Below are 24,799 nucleotides of genomic sequence, written 5' to 3'. Positions count from 1 at the left end.
CTACTTTACTGCAGTTGAAGGGGAGGTGCGTACGCTACTCTGGGATGGGAAGGCCCAGAGGATTGCGCTTCAGAAATTGACGAAGGGATGTTATGATGGAGGCATTGCGCTACCTGATATACGGCTGTATTATTGGGCCTCGCAACTGGTAACTGTGAATAGGTGGCAATATGCCCCGCCGGATGACCCGGCATGTGCTCTAGATAGGTATCAGATGGATAGATCTGGTTATCTTGGGGCGCTTTATTCTCACACTAAGAGGCAACGTTTTATAGGTCCCACTCAACACACGTTGCAGATCTGGAGGTTAGCTAATTCCCGTTTAGGTTGGACAGGCGTGCTTACTAAAGCGACGCCATTGTGGTATTCGCAGAAACTCTGTATGCTTTGCCACCACCCGGGATTTGACAGGTGGGATATGATTGGTATTTCGACAGTTAGCGCCTTGATCAAGAAGGGTAAGATTCTTCGGTTTGAGGAACTACAGAAGGCCTACCGGTTGGCGCCAAGTGAGGTCCTTCATTATCTGTAAATTCGCCATGCTTTGATGACTGCATTCCCCAGTTGTGTGTACATACCGGAATCGTCCCCTCTGGAAGATAGTCTGCTGGATGGCCAGTTGCACACCAAGGAGATCTCCCTCACCTATAAGAAACATAGTAATAATGTACCTGATTCCTTTGGGAAGCTTAAAGAGCGGTGTGAGGGGGACCTTGGACCATTGAGGAGGAGGATTGGAGGCAGGTCCCCGGTAGCTTGTTTCCTTCCCAGTGTAAGAATTGGCTTTTGTAGTTTGGTTTGCCCTGTTCCCATCATGCACTGGGACAGGAACAGACTAATTTGCATACAGCCAGGTTCTGAAACTGGGATGGTGCAGTGAGCTAAAAAACGGTGTTGGATCTAGCCCTGATCTCTTGACTGGGTGAGAGTATTCTGTTTAATTCAGAGACTCTGTCCCTCACCACCCCTTGTTGTAAATATTTTTGTCCACCCTAAGCGTGGAAGGGTATGCTCAGATGTGAGTCCCTTGCTCATTGCACCATCAGGATTCAAGCAAGCCGGGCCGAAGAGGCTGAAATGCCAGAAACCGGTCCCCGGTAGCTTGTTTCCTTCCCAGTGTAAGAATTGGCTTTTGTAGTTTGGTTTGCCCTGTTCCCATCATGCACTGGGACAGGAACAGACTAATTTGCATACAGCCAGGTTCTGAAACTGGGATGGTGCAGTGAGCTAAAAAACGGTGTTGGATCTAGCCCTGATCTCTTGACTGGGTGAGAGTATTCTGTTTAATTCAGAGACTCTGTCCCTCACCACCCCTTGTTGTAAATATCTAGAGAGGCTGCCATCACACTTAGATTCGACTTATTCAACTTCGTATTTTACACCGCTCATACTTGACAGGGGTTACTCTTGCGAAGATTGGGTCCAGGCCAGATGATCTGTGTCTGAAGGGCTGCCGACAGTTGGCTACCTTTTTTCATATGATATGGGAATGCCCGCTGGTGCAGAGCCGATGGGACAGAATCACGATGCATATGCATTCCGCGTTGAGGAAGCCACTTAATTTGACAAACAAAACAGGTGATGGACCGAATGTGGATCAATGTCACACACTCACCCCAGTCCGAAGATCTGGGCCCAAATCCATCGTTCTTTTGCACTCCACACCACCCCGGGTTAGACAATGGCGATATGCAAATCAGCTCTGACCCTGTGCCCCATGGGAACAGTCCAGTCCGAACTACAAAAGCCATGTCCTTCCCAGAACGGAATCAAGCATCCGAGGACCGGACCGGTTTCGAGGTAACACCTCTCATCAGCCCTTAATTTGACGCCACGATTGGGCTTGCTCAATATATGGGAGGCAACTGACCATACTGAGACAGAGCAGCAGTTCGTAACATTAGGTTTCACATTATTTAAGAGGGAAATTGCGAGGGGTTGGGGCGGAGCGCAACCTCCTGTAGTGGCGGTCTGGCAAAGGGAGGTAGATAGATGCATGATAGATGAGAAAGAAGTGTTTGTTGCTAGGGGGTGCCCGAAGAAGTGGGACAGAAAATGTCCAAATGGAACTTATATAGGTGGGAGATTTGCATATCGCCTGTGGTAGAATTGGAATTGCGAAGGCACAGGGATGGAGAGCACAATGTGTAAGATGTATGTTTAATTGGCATTGGTCCTTAAATATGATGCTAACAGTAACTTGCATTGTGAATTATACGAGCAACAGTGAAATTGTTTGTCGTTTTTTTCCAATAAAAACATTTTGGAAAAAAAAATAATCAAGAAACATACTAAAAACCTAAAAACAGAAAGAACATAAGGGAACATAGATCTTAATTAAGGACGAAGAGCTAGGAATTCTTTACCTCTGGCATTGATGTTGTTGAAAAGATCCTGTGATATTAAGATGTTATGTCCAGACTAGACCAGACAGTGTTTTTCTCTGGCAACTTTTATTTCGTGCATCAGGTCAGGGAATTCTAGGAAAAGCATAATAATACCATTTTTTTTTTTTTTTTTTTTTAGATTTCATACGTCTTTATTTCGATTTTTACATCATAAAAGACAATTTACAAAAGGAGATAAAACCAGATCATATATACATAAAATTTAACAGCATCATATTTCATCCAGAATTCATCAAATTTAAAACAAGAATTAAACAGTAAATTTGAAAGACATAGTATGAAAATGGAGGTCTTTTATAAAAGTTAAAATCAGTGAACATGAAGGTGTCTAGCTCTGATAACCCAGGCCCACCCTAAATACTTTGCTACTCCTATTACCACAAGCTCTGAGGTGTTTGTTCTTAGAACCCACAACGCCTCTGCACTCCCTCCAATATTCAACTGACGACAAATGGGCCTAATCCATTTATTTCTAGCTGCAGTATAGGCCGGGCAGGCAAAGAAAAAATGACCCAAACTCTCCTTTTGGTCATTACACCAGGGGCAGTAGTTCGTTGTATAACCATCCCATTTCTTGGAAAAAGGGTAGGGAACCCACTCTAAACTGATGGTATAATTTTTTATCCAGGCTTCTGGTAATAACATCCCAATAGTTCTCCAGTGAGGGATCCAGTTTGTGCACCAGAAATCGACCCGTTAGGGTGGTAGTATCAGATAGTGCAACAAGATGGGTTCTGACAGAAGCCCAGAAAAGCATTTTAAATTATTTTTTAGAAGGAAACACAGAAGACCCCGGGTTAGCCCACAAGTGGTTAAGACCCATACTTTCCAAAATTGATTTCACTTCCCGGAACCATGGGATATTACCGGAACCCATGATTAATCTCACTTCTGCTAGTTCGTTGGCAAAAAGACTTAGGTCCGGAGACGTCCAGATCCTTCTCCACAGTGCTACAATGCAATACCGTGCCATTTCATTTATCGGTTTACAACCCATATCTAGCAGAAGTGGTTTAATCGGTGTAGATTGGGGTAGGCCTACCAGTTTACGCAGAAATTTATTTTGGGCTCTTACTAGGGGTGTTAAGTCCATATGACCCCATAAGTCGGCCCCATACAGAATTGCCGAGTTAATGTTTGCTTCATAGATCTTTAATACTGGCAGGACCCTTTTTTCAGGGACATTCTTTGCTCCTGGATTAGGCAACCCATTAGTCGTGCAGATCTTAACTGGAGGGCATCAACCTGTGGGTTCCATCTTAGACGGTAATCTAGAGTCACTCCCAGATAGGTCATAACATCCACTTGTTCAAGAGCGATTCCATTCATGCTAACATAACTTTTAATAGGGCGATTTTTAGTTAAACCCATAAATTTGGTCTTTGACACATTAATTTGCAGCTCATTTAATTTACAAAAATCCTCAAATCTATTAATCGCCTTTTGGAGACCACTGCGGCGTTTTAGAGAGGATTAAAGTATCATCTGCGAAGATGAGTAATGGAAATTTAGTCCCACCCAATTTGGGTGCATCAGTTGGGGTGTCTTCGAAGAATTTCACCACCTGATTAATAAATAATAAAAAAAGGGTGGGTGCCAAGATGCACCCTTGGCGGACACCCCTCGTGACAGGAAAACTATCCGTTACCTGCCCCTGTCTCCCCCACCTCACCTTGGCAAAATTGCCATCATGCAGTCTTACTAGGATGTCAAGGAGTTCAGACGGCAGTCCTAGCTCCTAGGACATCCCACAGTTTGGCCCTGGGCACAAGATCAAAGGCGGACTTAAGGTCCACAAAGGCGGCAAAGATGGTCCCACCACCCAACAGCACCACCTTCCAGTATATCAGAACGAATCGGAAGACCTGGTCGTTGGTGCTGGTGCCTGATCTAAATCCAGCCTGTAAAGGTGAGAGAATACTTTCCATCTCCATCCACCCTTGAACCCTGGCAAGAACCATCCTTGCGACAATTTTCTGTAGGGAGTCTACAAGACTTATGGGGCGATAATTACTGGGTGCCGATCGATCACCCTTTTTAAAGACAGGAAGAATTTCCGCTCCTTTCCAGGACTCTGGGATCCTTGCCCCTTTGGCAATAGCATTGGCTACCTGTGTAATATAAGGAACCCAGAGTTGGAGAATAGATTTAAATAAATCTGCCGGGATGCAGTCCATCCCGGGGGCTTTCCCTGCTTGAACCGACCGGAGCGCAGACTCAGTGTCGTTATTCGTAAACACCAAAGGATGACAGAGAGAAGAATGCGATGGAACCCAGGACGCCAAGGGATCACTAGGTTCATTTTCAGGGTCTTTAAACTGGGACGAAAAGAAGTCCACCCATGCTTCTGCCGAAACATGGCTAGTTGGGGACTGTGAGTCTGGGTTTCTACCCCATTTAACAACTTCCCAGAACTTAGTCTGGTTAGAGGAAAGACTAGCCTCATATAAGTCAAACCAGTAACACTCGTCCCACTCTCTCCTCGCCTCCCACTGTGCCCTTTTATACCTTTGTCGCGCCAGTTTAATATCAATGGTTACCCTTGATTTAATAGCCTTTTTAAGTCCACTATATGCCTCCCTGCATTTCTTGTTGTACCATTTCTTCCTTGTGCTAGATTTTTTCATCTTCCCAAGCTTCGGGGGAAGGGTAAGAAGAGCCTTCAATTTATTAAAACACTGCTCATGTAGAACACTAATTTGGTGAACTGTTTTCGTATTGGAAGGCAGATTAAGTATGGCATCCAAGGTCAATGAGGCTTCCTGAGATATGCCATCTAACATGGCGGGATCAGCCAGAACCCTACACCATCTAACCCTCCTTCTATCGTTAGTTAACATGGCCTCTGCAGTAACACACGTAGCTACCGGAGATCTATCTAAACCACCACAGAGCTTCAAGCTTAGGGACAACGGGTTATGGTCGCTCTCGACACGATCCACCACTACCATGTTTTCGAAGAGTGACCAATACTCCATTTTTACCAGAATATAAGCAATTCTACATTTACTAAACCCGTTATCAAAAGTTGGGTGACCAGCTTTATCGGAAGCCGTACGACCATTGGCCGCTCTCAAACCCCACTCTAAGCACAGCCCTAGCCAGTGCAATACATCCTCAGAAACCCTGTTGATATGATTTAATGTCAAGTTCGGGATGTCCCACAATGCATCTTCCTCAGAGCACAAATCCTCGCCCTCACTCCTCAGCGGTTCAAAGGTGCACTTTAGATCCCCTGCTAAAAGTATTTGGTTATCCCTCCCAATCAATTCCAGGTAGGAGTCCAACTCATCTATAATTGCCGGGCATCTCCCACCAGGGAGACCACGTGCATATATTAATAAGAATAATATTCTGATGGTTTTCCCTACATAACTTGATCCCCAGAATGTCGGGGTTTTTCACTGGGATTTCCACTGGTCTATAATTGATGGACTGCCTAACCCAGATTACTAAGCCCCTTGATGCTCTACCCTTCTTACCCTTAATGGCTGGTTTATAAAAATTAAGAAAACATGCTCGAAAGATTGGTTCGGGAGCCCAGCTCTCTAGAAATAACAAAACATCAAATGAATCAACAAAAACTGCCCAGTCATCTGAAGCTAATCGCCCTTTTAGCCCTGCAATGTTCCAAGATGCTATTTTAAGTACCGTATCCTGAGGGGAAGGGGCAACTTAAACAGGAGCCATCGGCTCTCGTTAAACCCCCCCATCACTAAATGAAATACCCCCCTCCTGACTATCTAAACAGGTTGTACTAATTACGTTAGGTACTTCTTGATCATGGTTACCCTGGTGACTCTCTCCACCGGGTACAGGACGGAGTCAATCAATGCCCTCCAAACCAGAGAGTGCTTCAAAGCGGTTAAACAGCTGTGGGATGGCAGGGGTATATAGGTTCCTATCCTTAGGAAATCTCCCATAGGTTCTTCTAGGCATTAGGGAATTAACAAAAGGGACATTATATCTTTTAGGATAAAAGTAGCTTAGGCCCAATGACTGCACATCCCCCATCCTCCCAAATCTAGCTTCCCTACGTATAAAGTCCACCATGCAAGGATCCCTGAAATTGATAATAATACAGTCACCTTCCAAGTCTTTCGGGCAATATCCCACCCAATCTACCCGTCTGACACTCAATATCTCTGGGGCAGAGGATGGGGGCAGGGGTCTGTTTTTATTTAACCAAAAAACAACTTTGTTTCTGAGGTCCACATTAGATTCAGGTTTCCCATCCTTAAGGGTTGAGACACCTGTTAAAACAATCGTATAGGGTGCGGCCTCAGGGGGTAAGTCAATACACGGAATACCCTGCTTAGGGACATTCTGCGCCAAGGAAGAATTATTTTTGTTTTGGCTCTCCAAAGCTCTGAAATTTGGTTTAATCATAGTGGACGAGGATTTGGGACCACCCCTGGCGAGGTTCGGGGTTAGTGCAGCAGTGGAAGACTTGGTATTATGCATTGTAACAACTTTCATACTCCCACCCCCTGATGTTACACTAGCAGAATTGTTTGTTGTGGGCCTTTTAGTCGGTTGTTTAGCAAGTGCCTGAGATGGTCGCTTAGTGGTAACAACGGGACCCGGGGGGTTTGGTATACTTGCTAAAATGGGGGGAGTAGGGTGGACATTTACTGCCTTTTTTAACGTACCAGTATTCTCTTTTACAAGATTTTCCAAAAGATCCAGCTTGGAGTTCATGAGTCTGGTTCGTTCTAGTAGTGGTAACATGAGTGATTTAACTAATAATTCTATTTTACTTAAAAGACAATCATCATCTTTGGAACTCTCTGCACTACTCGCTAGGTTACCCAGTGATACTTGGGAGAGGGACACGGGACTAATTGCAACCAGAGAAGGCTGGGAGCTAATATTTGGTTCAGGGGCAGGGATAGGCTGGAGGATACTATTTATTTTTGCCATTTTAGTGGTACCCCCCGTCTGGGGGCCCCTACTCCTCTTCCTCTTGCAGGGCATATTCCTTTGAACCTCATTGGTAGTATTATGAACAGGATGGGCAGGACTAACACTTAACACACTTTCCCCACCGCTACTTCCTATTGAAACACTGGATTGTGAGCCACCCTCGATGGAGTTCAGGAACAATCTCTCCTCCTCTGGATGAACATCTGCCAACACAGTGACCAAAGACTGAGTAGGAATCGTGGAGGGCGCCTGTGGACTAACTACTGTAGCAAGGCGACCAATAGAGGAACGTTTCCCCGCAATAAGATCAAGCGATAGGCGTTTCTCGGCAAAGGCTATTTTCTTTTCCAAGATGCCAGTCTCTCTGGTTATAAAACATCAAGGGGACCAGTTATCACCCCATTGCCCGTCTGCACTTGCACAACTCTTTCTTTCCCCGAACGCAAGGGCATGATTCACAATAACAGCGAGACCAAACAAATAATAAATGGAACAAGGGTGTACAACAATACCTCCCTCAGTAAACACGAACAGGTAAGCAGTACAACTCAAACAGAAGGGGGGTGGCCCAACCCAACCTTGCCCGACCTCGGACGGCCTCAGACGGCCTGCCCTTTGCCCGGGCTTAGCCAGGCATCCGCCCGTGCGCGTCCCGTGTTGGCGGCGGTGGGCGTAGTCATATAAGAATAGCAGGGGGCGGGAAGAGACACCAGGTGCGCAGAGTTAGTGAGGCGCAGTGTACCCTGGGTCTCGCAGTCCCAGCCCCTTGCAGCACACAGCAGTATCAGGCAAGATAAGCAAATCCTCCAAAGTGTCAAGCTCCGTTCGCAGTCCCAGCCCCTTGCAGCACAATCCTCCAAAGTGTCAAGCTCCGTTCGGCGAGAGAGATTAAGAAATCCAAAGTCCCTGTTTGTTAGAATGAGGTTGAGGACGGCCAAGACGATGGGCATGCTGAATGTTGAGAGCAGTTGAAGAGGGCAGGTTGAGAAGGTCAGACAGAAATTTCTTTAAGAAGGAAAGGAGATCCGGACTCAACGTTTTCAGGAAGACCATACAGCTAGAGGTTATTCCGTCTATTACGGTTTTCTAAATCCTCTGTATGGAGCTTAAGCTTGTAGATTTCTTTCTCCAATAAGGGTACTTTAGTTGCACATCTTGAAGGCTGCTAATACTTTGTTCCATTTTGGACATCTTACTTTCCATGTTGATCCATCGATCCTCGATTTGTTGAAGCTTTTCATTGGTGGTATTCATAAAAGGTTACAAAGCACGAAGTTCATCTAAAATTGAGTCCAGTACTGGATTAGAAGATGACTGGACCAGAGATGGAGGATCATTTTTGGCTCTTTTTGGTTTAGTACCAGATAAGGATGCCTTTGCAAGAGAGAGTTCATCAGTAACCATCTTGATAAAATGAACTTGTTGGTAAGTAGGTTTTTTTTATAAGTAGAGATCCTTCCCATAAAGACATATGCTCAATAATATAAAGTTCAGTAAGGATATGAGAGTGTTTCAAATGCAGTGATGATGAATGACTCAACGCAATCCCACAAGCTGGGATGATGGTGAGTATAAATCTGCCTGCATCCTTCAGGCACAAGGTAACTGTGGAGAATCAGACTTGATCCACTTTTACTGTACTGGCTGGACAAGCTACCAAAATGCTGTAAGAGTATTTTTCTTTGCACTTGAAAACTTTAGGTTTGTTACTACTCTTGATCTGCAGCAATTGCTCTTTTAAAAGGTTTTCATCTATAGGGCAATTTTTGCTGCTATAATTAACCCAAGGTGAGCATTCGAATATGGGTGTTGTATGAGATCTTGTAATTAACTATGTTGGTTTAGAGCTTCTTCTTCGTAAATTCCTTACTTCATTTTTCGGTCTCAACTCTCACTTTAAACCTTGACAGCTTACAGTTCTGCCCAAGGTACAGCATGCCTCTGTCATTCTGCTCCAGTTGTTTGCCTTGTGCACATTCCAAAGTAAAGTTGTGTTGGACTTAATGTCATAAATGCATGGAATTAATCACTGTAAGTAATTCCATCAGTTTGACACATTTAAAAAGTGTTGGCAACAGAGTAAACCACCATTAATTCACTTAAGTGGTTAAAGATTCCGGCAATGCGGCCGCCGTGCATACAAAATGGCAGCCGCTTGCGTCAGGAAAAAGGAAGACGCAGTGAAAGTTAGTGAAATTCAAATTCCGGGCTCACCCCTTGATATCAATGTGTGGTGCCATATATCCGGAGGCTCGTTCTTCCAAAAGGACGCGGAACGAGGTTATAGGGCGGCTGTAATCTCCCCCCCCCCCCCTTCCCGGTAGGCTCCGTGAAGCGACGGAGCTCAGCAGGCACCCACCATCTTTATGAGCACGTAAGCCACGCCCCGAGCAATGTAACTTTTCATTACAAAAATTCCGACCTCCTTCGAGAGTGCTGCATTTTGTATAGTATTAGCGGGATGATATGCCAAATGCACTACTGTGCAGGATCAGCCAAATCCTCATATTGTAATTTATCTAACTTTACCCACCTATAGAAATCCAGCCTTAAAAGACAGTCCTTCTAAAAAGAACAGGTATTTAATGCATATCTTTTATTCTTCAATGCCTAATCTTTAAAGAAAATTAGTTTGGAGATTACATGGCTGGAGGCATTGCTTAATTTGTAGAATAAGAGGCCCGCGACTTGTGTTACCTAATGTTAAATAGCAAGGCTTTCTAGTCTTCATTCCATCAGTGCCCCTTTTACCCACAATTTTCCACCCACCATACACACGGTCCCTTTGCCTCACTTTTGCATGTCCTTTTTCTCCCCCTTACTCACTTTGTCACTGTTTTCCATCTTTCTCTTCCTCAATTCCACATTTTGTACCTTTCTCTACCCTGTCTGGGTCAAAGTCTGACTAAAGAAAATAAGCCCCGGTCCCTAATAATGAGAGCCGTTGGCCCTTCCTGCAACCACTGGCACAAATTAAGCACTGCCTGGAGGATTCTGGTGTAAAGAAACAACCAAATTGCACTATATTTTCACTTCATCCATAAAATACATCGAAATGAATGGCAATGTAGAATCAGTTTCTATCCTATGACAACTATTATATGAAAGATTGAAGCGAATGTGTGAAATTTAGAATTTAAGGATTATGTGAACCAAAATGGATGACAGACTAGCTCCTGGAAGCGTGGCAGATTGTTCCAAAGCTTGGGTCTGAGGACCGAGAGATTACTTTCGATCCTGTCTCTCAGTATATCACATGTAATATATGGATAGCGGTAAATGATTGACAACCTTGAGAGACCACTTATGGAATGCAACTCAGATTGGAGGGCCAGGGGGAGGAATTAATCTGCAGATTTGTTTTAGCCTAAGTGTCTGGAAAGTGATACAAACAGGCAGCCAAAGGAACTACTTTATTGACTCTCTTAGGTGATTCCCCTTACCAATCTTCTGACTCACCACTTACTCTCAAGTTTAGCCAATATAAATGTTGGTATGCTGAAGATGCTGGAGATTTCATGACCAAGATGGTCTCAAGTGGCTACCGCTAGCACAGCCAAATCTTAGGGGTAAATATGTCTGAGTCTGTGACAGCCTGGGCTTTTGGGCTTGTGAAGGCAGTCATTACCCTTTTATACTTCAAGAACGTGAAACCACTTTCTCTTCCAAATTACTTGCCCCTTACCTTTGCAGTTCTAGGGGAAATTAATACTTACATGTTGAACAAATTCTAGGTCCTGTCCACTACAATCCTTTGTTTTATCTACTATTTCTCTCCTAAGACTTGCTTGAACCTCATCAAGCCCATAACACACTTCAATTTCTCACAACACTTACTCCCTCTGTCTTTGGTCATATTTCTTCCTGTGTTCGCCTATGCTCACATCTACATCTCTGAACCATGCCCTGTGCCAACATTCCAAGAATATTGCAGTACTCTCCCTGTTAAATGTACAGCGCTCACCTGCATTTTGAATCTAGATCTGTGCTCTAGGAATTCTTCAAGTAAAATAACAAAAGTAATGTCATGTTTTAGTTTATTGCTGTAACAGTAAATTCACGTTTCCCCTATCATTACATCACCAGGGAGACATACAACTACACTGCATTTTTAATGATTACAATCTTCTGTTTCAACTATTTTTCCCAATTCAGTCTTTGCCATCGATTTTCTGGTTTTTGATAGGCTAACAAAAACAAGGACAAAACAATGTTCTGACAACTTGTGCAGTTTATCTATGACTGTTAGAAGTTGGCCTGCCTGCTCAAAGTTCACTAAAATGAATATTTCATAAGGGTGCATGACTTCCTTTATGAACAGTCTTGATGTGGTCTTATCAAGTTAATATGCTCTCCGTCAATATGTTCTGTTTTTCAGAGAATAGATGAAATCATGAAAAGAACCAGGAAGAGCGATGTACCGGAGATAAAGGTTAGTGCAGCCTGCTAGTTCGTTTTTAGTTTATGACTTATGTGGCTATTGCAAAAATGCTTGGGGCATTATTTTTTTCTACTGTAATGTGTTCGATAGCAGCAAGTTTTACGTTTTTTATAAGCTTTTATTCTAGTCCCTATATTTAACGGAGGGACTTCAGCAGTTTCTATGTTATTGTTGGCGCCCCTTAGAGACACTAATACATTTCAGCGAAGCTTACTCTGCGTCTTTGAAGCATTTTTACATGCTACTTAATCTTGTCACCAAGTTATGTGAATTCTAAAACCCAGCCCCCTAACTAAACCTACCAACCCCCCCTTACCCAGTTACAACACACCAACCGTCCACACTGTGCAACTGCATTCTGCTAATGTCTCCACGACCCAACTGCAGTCTGTCTACCATGCCATCACTCCGCTACAAACTGCCATCTTTCACACCACCCAACTCCACCCCCACCACCTGACTACAACTTCAGGTGAAGTTGGGTATTAGCAGTTCAAACCCATATACTGAGACACTTTTTTAGATACACATCTTTATTGTTGCGGCTTTCCTACTCCCTACCTTGTATAAAAGCATTGTGAATATACCATAACATTACTTCTTTATTAGGTTGATGACAGGTGTGGAATTCTAGTATTTATAGAAGCAACAGCTGCAATAGAAGCTACTCCCATCAGCAGTGATTTGTAGATAGTAAGGATTTCCTGGAGGCAAACCATTGGAGTGCAGCATTTATTGTTTAGTTTATCTACTTAGCAGCACTAACATTTCAATTAGATTGGTGTGAAGAAGCATTTCTTTTCACACAGTCCACATTTAGTATTGTCACATCCTCCTTGAATAACATTACATTAGGGAGATAATTGAATGGAATCAGAAAATTGGAAATTTAGCATGAAATCCAAAACCATTGGGTCAAGATCACAGGGGATGCACCAATGTGCTATTTTGAGTATGGCCCCTCTGGCTCAATAGAGAGAACCCATACTCTATCTAAAAGAGGGTGTGTTGGGCTTAAAACATTATCTTAATTATATCAAATTAGAAACATTACTTATCATGAAGGTATGTTGTTGAATTTATCTGAAATCCCCTGACAATACACACCACAACTGCCAAGTGCTGGTTACAGAATATCAGGAATTTGCATCCAATAATTCAGCCCAATTTTCATACCAGGATTATCCACTGTCCTTGTATTCTTTTATCACCAGTTACGTTTCTTGCAAACAGGCACTTGTACAAACATCTAAAGAACCAAATGCAGCAGATTATACATCATTTTAAAATGCTACATTATTCTGTCCACAGCAAGAAGCCCTATCCCTTCATAAACTACTTTCAGCCTTCTGGCACCCTGATCTGCTTTAAGGCATGTTGCTTTTGTTGAAACGTTTGGAGCCAGAGGTGAATTATTTCCGGTAGAAGTCGTCACTGGCCAGCTGTTCTTATTGACACACTGCATGTGGAGCAATTTGACAGCACATTTTGACTTAGGCCACTCCTTCCTTTAAAGTTTCCAAATGTTGAGAAGATCCAGCAGCAATTAAAAGTAAGTCCCATCCCCTTTGCTTCAAAAGATTCAGCTAACAATGACAGCTATCTTCTGACAAGAGCTAATCGTTCGATCTCACAGCACAAATAGCAGTCTCCATAGATGTTGACATTTTAGCGCAGTGGCAGCTTTAAATGAAGTCAGCTAATAGAATAGCTTAGCATACTCTGAGAAATGATTAAAAGAAACCCTAATTCCAATGATTAAAGGAAACCCTAATTCCAGCACTCTAATTGGCGCTATTAAAGAGTTCATATTTATGGGTGGTGAAATGGACCACTAGGTTACACCCTCATGACACATGGTATGAACATTTACAAAATAAATGGCAAGAGAAAGAATGTTTGTCACCCTCTTGGAAAGTTCACAGAGCAGAAATGTTTGCCAGTTAACAAGTATAGGGAAAGTTATGTGGCAATGTTCCATAACTGATATGATGGACTCATTGTATCTGTTCATTTAATTCAGCATTTACCCACATCTTTGGTACCCAATAGTATATAAATGAATATTGCATTTAATTATCATCCTTTTCACTACAATTTTATGGAAGCTACAGCAGATGATGTAAGGGGCTTATAGCCTATTCAGACATTTTAATTTGGACCTGAATTAACTTCAGAGAAAATTCCCTTTTTGTAACAAAGTGATTAATATGTTAGGAGCACAGGGTGGTGTCTTTTATGAGAATGTTATCTAGGTGGGTGAAGGGGAGTCAAATTAGCAGACTTCATACCTTGATGGCATCCATGAAGTCATGCCCTATGATCCTCAAAACTGGCCGGACTTCTGCACTGCTGGAGCTGTGGCAGTCTCATTTTAGGAACGAGAACCAGTTTGTTGGGACCCAGAGTGCCGCGGTGTGCAGACCACATTCGGGTACAGGAGAGCAGCTGCATTGTTTATGGGGGCTGCATTGAAGTTTAGGATGCCATCTTCATAAGCTTTTTATGTATTTTACTGTTTGCTCATGGTGATGTGTATTGTGCCAATTTAAGTCCAATTCGAAGAGATATGTTTGCCAGCATTGATTGGCAAGGATGGCCTTGTGTTTGTTGACTTACCTCCATTCTTGCCTCTTTGATTATCTTCTTCTTATTCTGTGTATGTGTGGACCAAACTTAGTTCTCAAGTGCTAGACTGTGCAAGCCAGAAAACATGGATGGTGTCTTCTAATTGTGTAGTTGCTTGGTGAGAAAAATACTGTTTGCATGTTATTTTGGGAAGGGGAGTGGGTTATTTGAACTCCTTTGCATTTCTTATGAGGCCTAAAAAAGATTCTGTTTCCAAGCTGCTAGTAAAACACCCTTGTTCTTTAGTGTCCAGTTTGGTTTCCTATGAACCTCTGAAGTTAAACTCTTGGTTGATTCGAACATTAGTCACCGTTCCGAGAGGGGGGGAGAGAGATATATCAAGTTAATCCATTTTAGTGAAGTTTTACTCTGAAGGAACATTTTCCTCTTTGACACAGAGGTTGTCAAAGTGACAAAATTGTAAACGTTTACTGGATGTGTTTTTTTAGCATGCTATGTTTGTACCTGTAGAAAAAATGATACCTTTGGAAAGACACATTGAAACGATCTCATTGTGTTCAAGGCTGTAGACCAGTTTTGTTCTCCAGAACACGTGTAATCCTTTTTATAGATACAGATCTAGTCACAAATCAGGTAATGGACGAGTAAAGATGCATTCATATTTTTTCAGGTGTAAATTATTTTAAGTGGGGTTTTACATTTCTTCAATATATGTTTCCTTTTTTTCTGATTTAGAGAGCAATGCAAAGTCCCCATGGTATGTTGGCTCCTAATGCAATAAAAATCTTGTAAAATATCTAATTATCTACATGAGATCAGTATCCTCTGACAAAGGACCATATTTATGGTCAGAAATGCAATGGGGTGATTGTGATGAAAGAAAAGGAAGACATTTTTAGTTTGAGTAACTCATGAATAATATGCTAAAAATAATGAACCAACACAAGAATTCTTAATTTTTTACTCAGATTTTTCAATAAATTAAAATCACATTTACTATGGAGCAATCAAAAATGTTTTTGACACTTTCTATAGGTTCTTTATGTGAAGACAGATGAATACACGCAGACTTAGCCATATTTTGAATGCGCTAAAGGACCCTCCTCATTATGAAGTGTAATTATGAAAAAATACAAAAAACAAATACATTACATTTTTATTTAACAAGGATACTGTCATAACTACCCATATTAAACATCTTTCACCATTCTTTATCAGCTTGTATCAAAAATATTTAACACTTGTGTTTCATGTACTGCAAGATTCTCTTGTTTGTTTTACCAATAACACGAAGTTGTAAAAGCATTTTGATATCACTTTATCACAGAAGGAAGAATCGCAGCCAGAGTTTCAGTCAACACTGATTACAGATAAGGAAGACAAAGCATCAGCAGTCACTCAACCTGGTAAGAAGTATTTCCAATTATGCTCAATGTTATATGAAACAATACATTTAAACAGTAACATACATCAGGCCCCATGTAACTTTCAGATGTTGAAAGAATTATGATGGAGATGTAAGCCTATTACTAGGACCACGTAGGCAATGACGCAAATCTAGGGGCAAAATATTCATGTGCTCCCACAAGTCTATTCTCCTTTGACTGAAATTCATGTCAAACATACTGTTTACACCAATGGTGATAACTTGACCTATGTCTGTTCTTTTGTGTCCCTAGATGTCAATGGATTGATGGTCTTTCCTGGAAGTAAAGGAGTGGTAAATAGCATTAATGATTCCAAGACTCCGGAGGTTTTTTCTAATGGCCTCAAGCCTTCTGCAGTGACAATTCATCTGGATACCATCAACGGGAAATCCAACAGTGTAGACGATTCAACTGATGAAGTGCAATCTATGGATGTTAGGTATACAGAAACATGTTTTATGTTAATTGTATTATAAAACTTGTGCTGAGAACAGAATGTCCTTGATGCAAGTGATAAAGCCCTTACCGTGTCTCGCAACTCAATCCCCATAGCATCTCTTTCGCCAAGCAGTGTATTTGATGAATAGGACATTGACTAGAGTGTGTTTGGCATGCATGATGTGGTTTCCTGTAGGTAGAGTGTTTGTATTTTGCATTTACTGAGTTTGAAGCCCTCTTGCAAGTAGTGCAGAATACAGCAACATGACTGTGCTAATAAGAGTGAAACTTTGTAGCTGGGGCTATGAGGTTGAGACATGAAAGACATTTTAGTGCTTGGCGGCCCCATGACATCTGGGGATTAGTTTGGAATATAAAAAAAAATCCTCGGGGCGTGGCCAAGATGGCGGCGTGAGCGGACGTGTCGCTCTCCTGCTCCTGTCGGTGGCCGTATCAAAGCACCGGTTTTGGCCACTGACGGGTCCGTTGACCCCAGCTAGCGGTCGGTCGGCCTGGGCCGCGGGGACAGCTTGGCCAGCAGCGGGCCGAGTGGCGGCTCCGACAAGCGGAATTTAGCGAGGTGGAGAGCGCGACCGGGGGTGTGCCCCTCCCCCACTGAGCAGTGCGATAAGGCCCGGCGCTCCTCGGAGGGCGGCAACCCGCGAACCAAGGTCCTGAGGGCCCGGAGGCACAGGCTGGAACTGACCTGCATGCCGGGGAATTGAGCAGTTTCTCTGGAGCTTCCGGGACTGCCTGTGGATCAGGGCTGCACAGGCGTGCTCAAGGAGCTGAAAGGGAAGCCGGCCGCGGCGCCATTTTGAGGGGCTCCCTGGCAGTTTGGGATTCGGCGCGCGCGGTCGAGGGCTCGGCCGCGGTGCCGGAGCCCTCCTGCGCGCAAGTGCAGGAACGGCGAGAGTGAGCCCGTTGCAGCGACCTCCGGGTGAGGTGGGGCCCGTGAGTGGTGATGCTACGAGGAGCCCGAGCGAGGCCTTCGGCGGTGGAGCCCAGGAGACAAGCGAGGAGCAGGTCTTGCCAAGAGGCCAAGAGTGAGGAGTGACGACTGGCGGTGAGGCTCAGGGGAGTCGGAGGTGGGAGCGGGCCCCCGGAGGAGTGCACAGGGGCCCGGAGCGACGCAAGTTGAGTGGGAGAGCCTAGGCGACAGGCGCTAACGGCGAGAACAGGGCCTGCAGAGGGAGACCGCTGCTCACCACCCGCCTCGACTGGCGGAGTTGAAGCCCTGAACCTGAGGAGCTGCGTGTCTGGGGGCCCCCCTGTGCTCACGAGCAACAACAGCGAAGGTGAGCGAAGTGCAGCTGGATAGATGAGGGACCAGGCAGCCCTCGGGTGAGGCAGCATACCTGGTGGTGTAGACCGAAAGAGCCAGAGTGCAGCCCATCGAGGTGGGACTCAGGAGGAGCCAGGCGGGGAGTGTGGGACGCCCCGGGAACAGGAGCAAGCAGTGACAACCCGCAGCAAGGCCTAGGGGAGCAAAAGGCGGAGACTGGGGCCCCGGAGAGGTACATAGCAGGCCGGTGAGGCGTGAGGAGACCGTGAGGGCCCAAGCGACAGAGGCTGGCGATGAGACTGAGGCACGGGGAGGAGAACTGCAGCTCTCCACGCGCAAAGGCAGGTGGTGACCGGCGTTGGGGCCCTGATCCTGGGGATCTGCATACCGCTGGTTGGGGTCTGGGAAGCGCCCAGGTGGAGCACAGACTTGCTCGCTCTCAGCGTGAGCGAGAGTGGATACGTCAAACCCCAGAGGCGGAGGGATACACCCGACCATTCCCAGGGTGCACTGGAGGACCTGGCATTGGAGACCCGATCTGCTCTACAGCGAGAGGAGGGACTCAGTAGTGGATGAGGGACGGCTACGGAGTTAATCTCGCCATCCCGTTGGTGTCGGACGGTGACGGAGGGGACACACCGCCTGGTACAGCACACTAGTGATTAACAGTCTGTAGCGCACATCACAGTGACAGCTGAGTGACATTGCTACGAGGAGGGAGCGGCTGCCCCGGCGTCCCGGGACGAGCGAGTGGCTTCGGAAGGGGAGAGACTGGTGAGGGACCTTCGGAGTGCGACGGACACGCCATGTCTGCCTCGAGAGTCCACAAAGACAAATCTGTAAAGGACCTATTTGCTAAGGCACAGGCGACTCAACCACAGAAAGACATGGCCCCAACCAGCGCCGCCCAGCTGCGGAACCCACAGTTGGTTCGGAACCCATCACTAAAGCCTTTTTAGAGTCACTATTCACTACTCTGAGAGAAGACATCCACACCTTCAAAAAGGAATTTTCTGAGTAGCTCAGGGAGGTTCGCAAGGATGTAGATGGTATAGGGGAGCGCGTTGCTGAGCTGGAGACCAAGAATGATGGGCGGGATACAGAAGTCGAGGGCACTGCAGCAGGAGATACTGCGGCTACATGATCAGCAGGTGGACCTGCAAACACACTTAGAGGACTTGGAGAATCGTTCCCGTCGCCATAACGTGCGGATACGGGGGTGGCGCTGACGGAAGATACCAAGGATCTATTTAAATACACGAGGGAACTCTTCAATCACATTCTAGGACGCCCGATAGAGTCAGACCTCGCACTGGACAGAGCTCATAGGGTGGGTCCACCACACCCCGCGTCGGCCCCCCCGCCCGGTATCCTAGTCTGCGTGCAGGATTACCACACAAAAGAGGACATCCTCCAGAAAGCCTGACAGCTGCACCCCCTGTCCTTTCGGAATCAATCACCGGTCTTATTCGAAGACTTATCAGCACTTACGTTACAGAAACGCCGGACCTTCAAACCTGTCGCGGCGTATATCCAACAGCACAACATTTCATACAGTTGGGGCCACCCATTCTGCATAGTGTTCAGACTCTACAACAAACTTTACCAGCTGTGCTCCCTGAGGGAAGCATGTCGCGTATTCGGTTTAGACCCGCCTGTGGAGGAAGAGGAGACGACCAGCTGCCCTGGGGGGGTGGACCCCTCCGGACCCCAGTGGCGCCAGCAAAGAAGAAGACGCCACGTGAAGAAACCTCCGGCAGCAGCGATCAAAGACGGTCAGCGGGCAGCAGTGGAGGCGGTCACCTCGGAGCTGACCTCGCCCCACCCCAGCTGACTTTTATGTCCCTGCCTATTTCGGCTGCTGATTGTTTGACTTTCTAGCTATGTCGTCGGCGGGAGGGGGGGAGTGTTCGGATTTGACTGTACTACCCCATGCTACTACATTCCCGATCATCTATGGAGATGATGGACTTCATGTTCTCCGAACTTGTATTTCCTGTTGAAGGGGGAGGGGGGCTGGTTTCTGGGATTGGGAAGGGGGTGGAAGGTGTGTTCCACGTCCACCGGGTAAGTTGGGGGATGCTAGCTGCGCGACTCTTAGACCTTCTGAAACAACTGGCGCCCCAGGGTTCTTGACTGCATTGCATTCTCGCAAAGCTCCTGCCCCTAGGTAAATGCTGCCTGGAGACTTTGCTTTTCCGTCCTTGATAGTACCTACTATGCCAGCCACCACGCTTAAGATCTTGACCCTGAATGTGAGGGGTCTTAATAACCCGGTAAAACGCAGAGCGGTCTTGTCATGCTTAGAAAATATGCAGGTGGATATTTGCCTCCTACAAGAAACTCACCTCTTAAGGGACAGCCATCGCCTGCGATCCCCGAACTTCCCCACCCAATTTTTCTCCTCTAGTCCCACTAAAACAGCGGGGGTGGCGATTCTAGTGGCTCAGCGGTTCCGGGGAGAGGTTTTACAGAAAGAAGCAGAGGTCAAAGGGAGGCTACTGATCTATCGTTTTGCTATTAACGGCCTGACTTTTACCATTGGTGCTATCTACGCCCCTAACGAAGGCCAGGAAAGATTCTTACATGAGGCCCTCTTGAAAGCTACAGACACGACAAATAGGCACCTAATCCTGGGCGGGGATTTAAACCTTGTTTTTGATAACCATAACAACAGGTCAGGTGAACGCTTTCACCAGACGGGCGCTATTTCTAAGGAGGGGATTGCCCGCATTAGCGACTTAGGCCTCTGTGATCTTTGGCGCGACCTACATCCCCATGAGCGAGAATACTCATACTATTCCAACGCACACAAGACATATGCGAGATTGGACCATTTTTTTGCGTCTGCATCAGTACGTGCACTTACGTCTGGGGTGGAGATGGGGGCTGCCTCCCTGTCGGATCACTCGCCGGTCATTGCCACTCTCACGCTTCCACCTAGAACTCTACCCTCCAGAGTGTGGTGCCTTCGGGACCTGCTAGTTACAAAAAATTTGGAGGTACCCCTGTTACATATGACAAGGTGGGGGAACTTGAGCACTCAAAGAGAAACACCCTGTCTTAGTTGTTTTAGGTACGATATCCTACCGTATGGACACAGAAAATTGAATACTTTGGAAGTCTATAGAACTGCAAACTCCCAAAATCAAATAAAATAAAAACTAAAGCAGGGCAGTGCTAAGTAGACAAGTAGACAGAATGAATAAAACAAGATAATAACACCAAGTGAGAAAATATGTCAAAATATAAACAATAAAATTTATTACCTCCCGAACGGGTTACAATCTAAAAAATAATTAAAAACCACTATAGGCCACCCAAAGGTGGACAGTTCATAAAAACAATCATGTACAAGCAAGTGAACACAGTCGACGCAGCGTTTCGGTGCTTAAATTAATCTTCACACCTTCCTCAGGACGTTCACAACAATTTGATATCTAAAGCAATCAAAGAAAAGTTTTTTTACAGTCAGGTAAAAAATTAATTAACAAAACATTACGCCATTTGTCTACACTTTCGAATAGTTCTAGCTCCTGCATTTTTCTTCATATTTAAGTTTATTCTCCATTTCAACATGTATAATTACTAAAATATCTGAGTTTTATAGCTCCTATGTGACCTGATATTCTAATCTTGTGCCTGGTCAAAATGCTCACATGGCCACTCTTTTTTATATATATATATATAGTAGTTATACACCCCTCAAACCCTTTATGCCCGGGGTGCATTAAGCCTTAATGTTCTGTCTGGGGCTTGAGAGTTTTATACATAAATGGTTTGTGAGTACCTGTTGAAAATGTAGGATGAATATGTCAATTCTTTTCATCCGGCAAACAAGTTTTTATCTTCAGCGGATTTAATCTCGCTCAAGCTGTGTGGTAAGGAGGCACAAAGAGTATTCAATAATTTTTCACTCTATTCTTATGGCAATTTCATTCAAGACTATACAGTCATAAATTACCTTCTGTAAGGATGCACGTATGTTCTAGGTGCACGGAGGGGCCACCGAAGAATAATATCAACACCTAGACACATCGGAATCAATCCATGTTTTAGTTTTAAAGTTTCAGGAAGATCATTTGTTATTGTACGTATCATCCCATATTTATACTGACCTGATATTTACTCAGGCTATCACTGATAATTGCACAACTCTTGTGGATTGTCGCTTCTGAGGATTCTTCGTAAAATTAGAAACCCCAATTTATTGGCTCTAGGAAAAAATGTAACGAAAGAAGACCTTATTTTAATCACTGCGTTCTTTTCGGGAAATGATTGCTAATACACTTATATGTCGTTAGCGCTGTTTAAATTAAGGGTATGCTCTAACTATCCCAGAGTAAATAAGCAAACAATGCCTTATCTCGAGTGATGTATATGTTTGCATTCTGCATGGTGGTACTACGCGGCTCATATATCCTATTCTATGGAGCATCCTTAAAGTATTTCCCTTTACCCAAAGTCCCATTTGGGAAACTTAAATGCAGAAGTTGTGTGCCATTTGGAACGGTACTACCATTAGAAAAAATATATTGTTTCTCACTACAAGGACGGTACAGGGACCATATGTATATGGGACCAGGGGACACAGTCTATCTTCAGATGTAGATAACGGATACTTTCTAAGTAGACAGTTAACTTATAAAAAATAACTATCTAAGAGTGGACCCAAAGTTTCCACGCTGTGTCTATATGTTATAATGACGTTAAGCACAAATCTATGGGGCATTTAAATCTATGTCGACGATTAAGCTATGTGCACGGACCCATAAAAGAACACTACCTATTAAAAAAATACTACCTATTTAAAAAAAAAATTTAAATTTTTTTTCCCCATAGGTCGATGATTCGACCAATTCTATTCTTGGATAAGGGGGCAGAGTATATTCATACCTGTATTTACAGATTCGGCCTCCCTGCTCCTCCGTGCTGTCGTGGTTGTCGATGCCTTCGTGATGGTGCAGACTCTAACTGCAACCTTTCACGATGGCGTTTTTATGCTGGCGCCGCTCTTATTAACCCGGAAATGCACTAGCGGGCGGAATATTTACTTTAACCTCGCGTTTTAGAAACTCGAAAAGCTCGTAATAAGCCAAATTATACATGTAACGGTACTATCCATAAGGTTAGGACAAAGAATATATACAATTTGTAAAAAATCCGAGCCGGATGACCCGGAAGTGATCCATTTGCTGATACGATGCATATGAGGAAACAATGCTAATATTTAACTCGTATATGATATTAATCCGTTTAAAAAGTACAAGGCTACAAGCAGTAATATTCATGCTGTGCTCAGAGTACTTGTATAGAGTTACGAAAATAAAAAGATAGATCGATAAATATGGCGGCCATTTTGGATTGGGCATCTTTTCTAGTATAGGGTTGGTCAGTGTGTCGTTTGCTCCGTAAATCTATGATTTAGCTAAGAAATGAGCGATATACGGTCTCTATTCTACATTATATATACTGTATATTAACAAATGATTCGACAACTAAATCCAAACATATAAAAAATACAATTGGCATATGGGCAATTCGTCATTGATATGGAAATATGGTAAAATATTCATTCATCGGGCAGATGTGGTTAAACGTATACAGCATTCCATTACTGAGTACCTCTCGCATAACGCCAATTCTGACACCACCCTGGCAACTCAGTGGGCAGCGCTAAAAGCGGTAGTGAGGGGGGAGTTCATTGCCATTCCTATGGCGGATAATGCTGAGCGGAAGCATAAAAGGGAAGAACTGACACAACAAACTAAGGAACTAGAGAGGATACATTAGAGGACAGGCACACCACGAGTATGGAGACAGCTTAAGGCTGCGCGCAGTAAGTTAGCAGCGCTCAATCAAGATAGGGCGGAATTAGCTGCATTACTACTATACGGGAGGGGATAGGTGCGGACGCCTTTTAGCCCATCGGCTGAGAGAGACTCGTCAGAAGCAGGGGTTCCGTGAAATCCATAGAGCAGATGGTTCATGCGTTACGGAGGATAATGCGATAGCTGAGGCATTCCGAGATTTTTATGCCACCCTCTACACCGGAGCCCCGCTAGATGGCGCGGATGGGACTACCTTTTTGGATTCGGTCACTTTGCCAGTTCTCACCCGAACCCAAGCCGACCACCTCAATAGGGATATACGCACGGAGGAGGTCATCGCGGCCATCTCCAGTCTTAAACCGGCTAAGGCACCAGGGCCAGACGGCTTTTCTGCCATATACTATAAGACGTTCTGTGCCACCCTGGCCCCCTTGCTCACTAGGCTGTTTAATTCTTTTGCCAACCCAGGGGCAATTCCGAGTGACCTCCTGGAGGCTTCAATTGCGGTCATCCCCAAACCCGGGAAAGATAAAACTAGGTGTGGAGCATACCGCCCAATATCTCTCCTCAATATTGACCTGAAATTATACACTAGCATACTAGCGGCGCGCCTTGGCCCACTTATGCCGGGACTTATAGAACCAGATCAGGCGGGATTTTTTCCCGAACGCCAGACATACGACAACACCAAACTGAGAAATCGTTCGACCGAGGTCACTGGCCTTACTTAGCGCAGGTGCTAGAACGCACAGGGATGGGTGAGAAATTCCGTACATATTTTCTCAATTGTTATATCCCACGGCGACGGTTCGCATGAATGGGCATATGTCCACTAGCTTTCCTATTGAAAGAGGCACGAGGCCCTCTATATGGAACCGCTAGCTATGAGATTGAGGGAGAACCCAGTTATTACTGGAACAAAGTTTGGCGGGTATGTTCACACAATCTGCCTTTACGCGGACGATGTATTGATATCCCTTACCAACCCGGGGACTGCACTGCCAGCACGTCTGGCGGACGTGGATGCTTTCGCCCGAGCGGCAGGCTTCAAGGTGAATACGGACAAATCGGTAGCCCTCGATCTCTAACTGTCGAAATCTACCCGGGAACACCTGCAGAACTTGCTTCCTCTCCAATGGGCAACGAATACGACACCATATCTGGGGATCCAACTGGCCTCTTCACTCCCTGAGGGGGTCAATGCCAGCTATACACTCCTGAGTAAGAGGGTCCGCCGGGAACTCGGCAGCTGGAAACATTACCCTATTTCATGGCTTGGTAAAATAGCGGCGGTCAAAATGACCATCTTACCCCAGTTACTTTATCTCTTCCGCACCATTCCTCTCCGGCCACCAGCGGGATGGATACGCCAGAAGCAAGCCGAACTTGCACAATTCATCTGGAATGGGCGGAAGCCGGGGATGCAACGGGGGTTGTCGATGACTGCCCCAGAG

The 24,799-nt window shown here is 44.9% G+C and overlaps 1 protein-coding gene across 10 annotated transcripts in view; it reads left to right on the top strand.

The window, feature by feature from the left end:
* MAP7D2 (MAP7 domain containing 2) overlaps positions 1-24,799 on the top strand; it is a 514,052-nt gene that overhangs the window by 441,282 nt on the left and 47,971 nt on the right. For all 10 annotated transcript variants that reach the window (XM_086934606.1, XM_086934603.1, XM_086934601.1 and 7 more), the window contains 3 exons: positions 11,713-11,766; positions 15,692-15,770; positions 16,044-16,230. In XM_086934606.1, the coding sequence (XP_086790732.1) occupies positions 11,713-11,766; positions 15,692-15,770; positions 16,044-16,230 (320 nt within the window). The remainder of the gene's footprint in view (positions 1-11,712; positions 11,767-15,691; positions 15,771-16,043; positions 16,231-24,799) is intronic.

Source organism: Lissotriton vulgaris, chromosome 8, assembly GCF_964263255.1.
Source record: "Lissotriton vulgaris chromosome 8, aLisVul1.2, whole genome shotgun sequence".
NCBI classification, from domain to species: domain Eukaryota; kingdom Metazoa; phylum Chordata; class Amphibia; order Caudata; family Salamandridae; genus Lissotriton; species Lissotriton vulgaris.
Note: the sequence above shows the minus strand (reverse complement) of the source record. Positions and strands in the feature narration are given on the sequence as shown.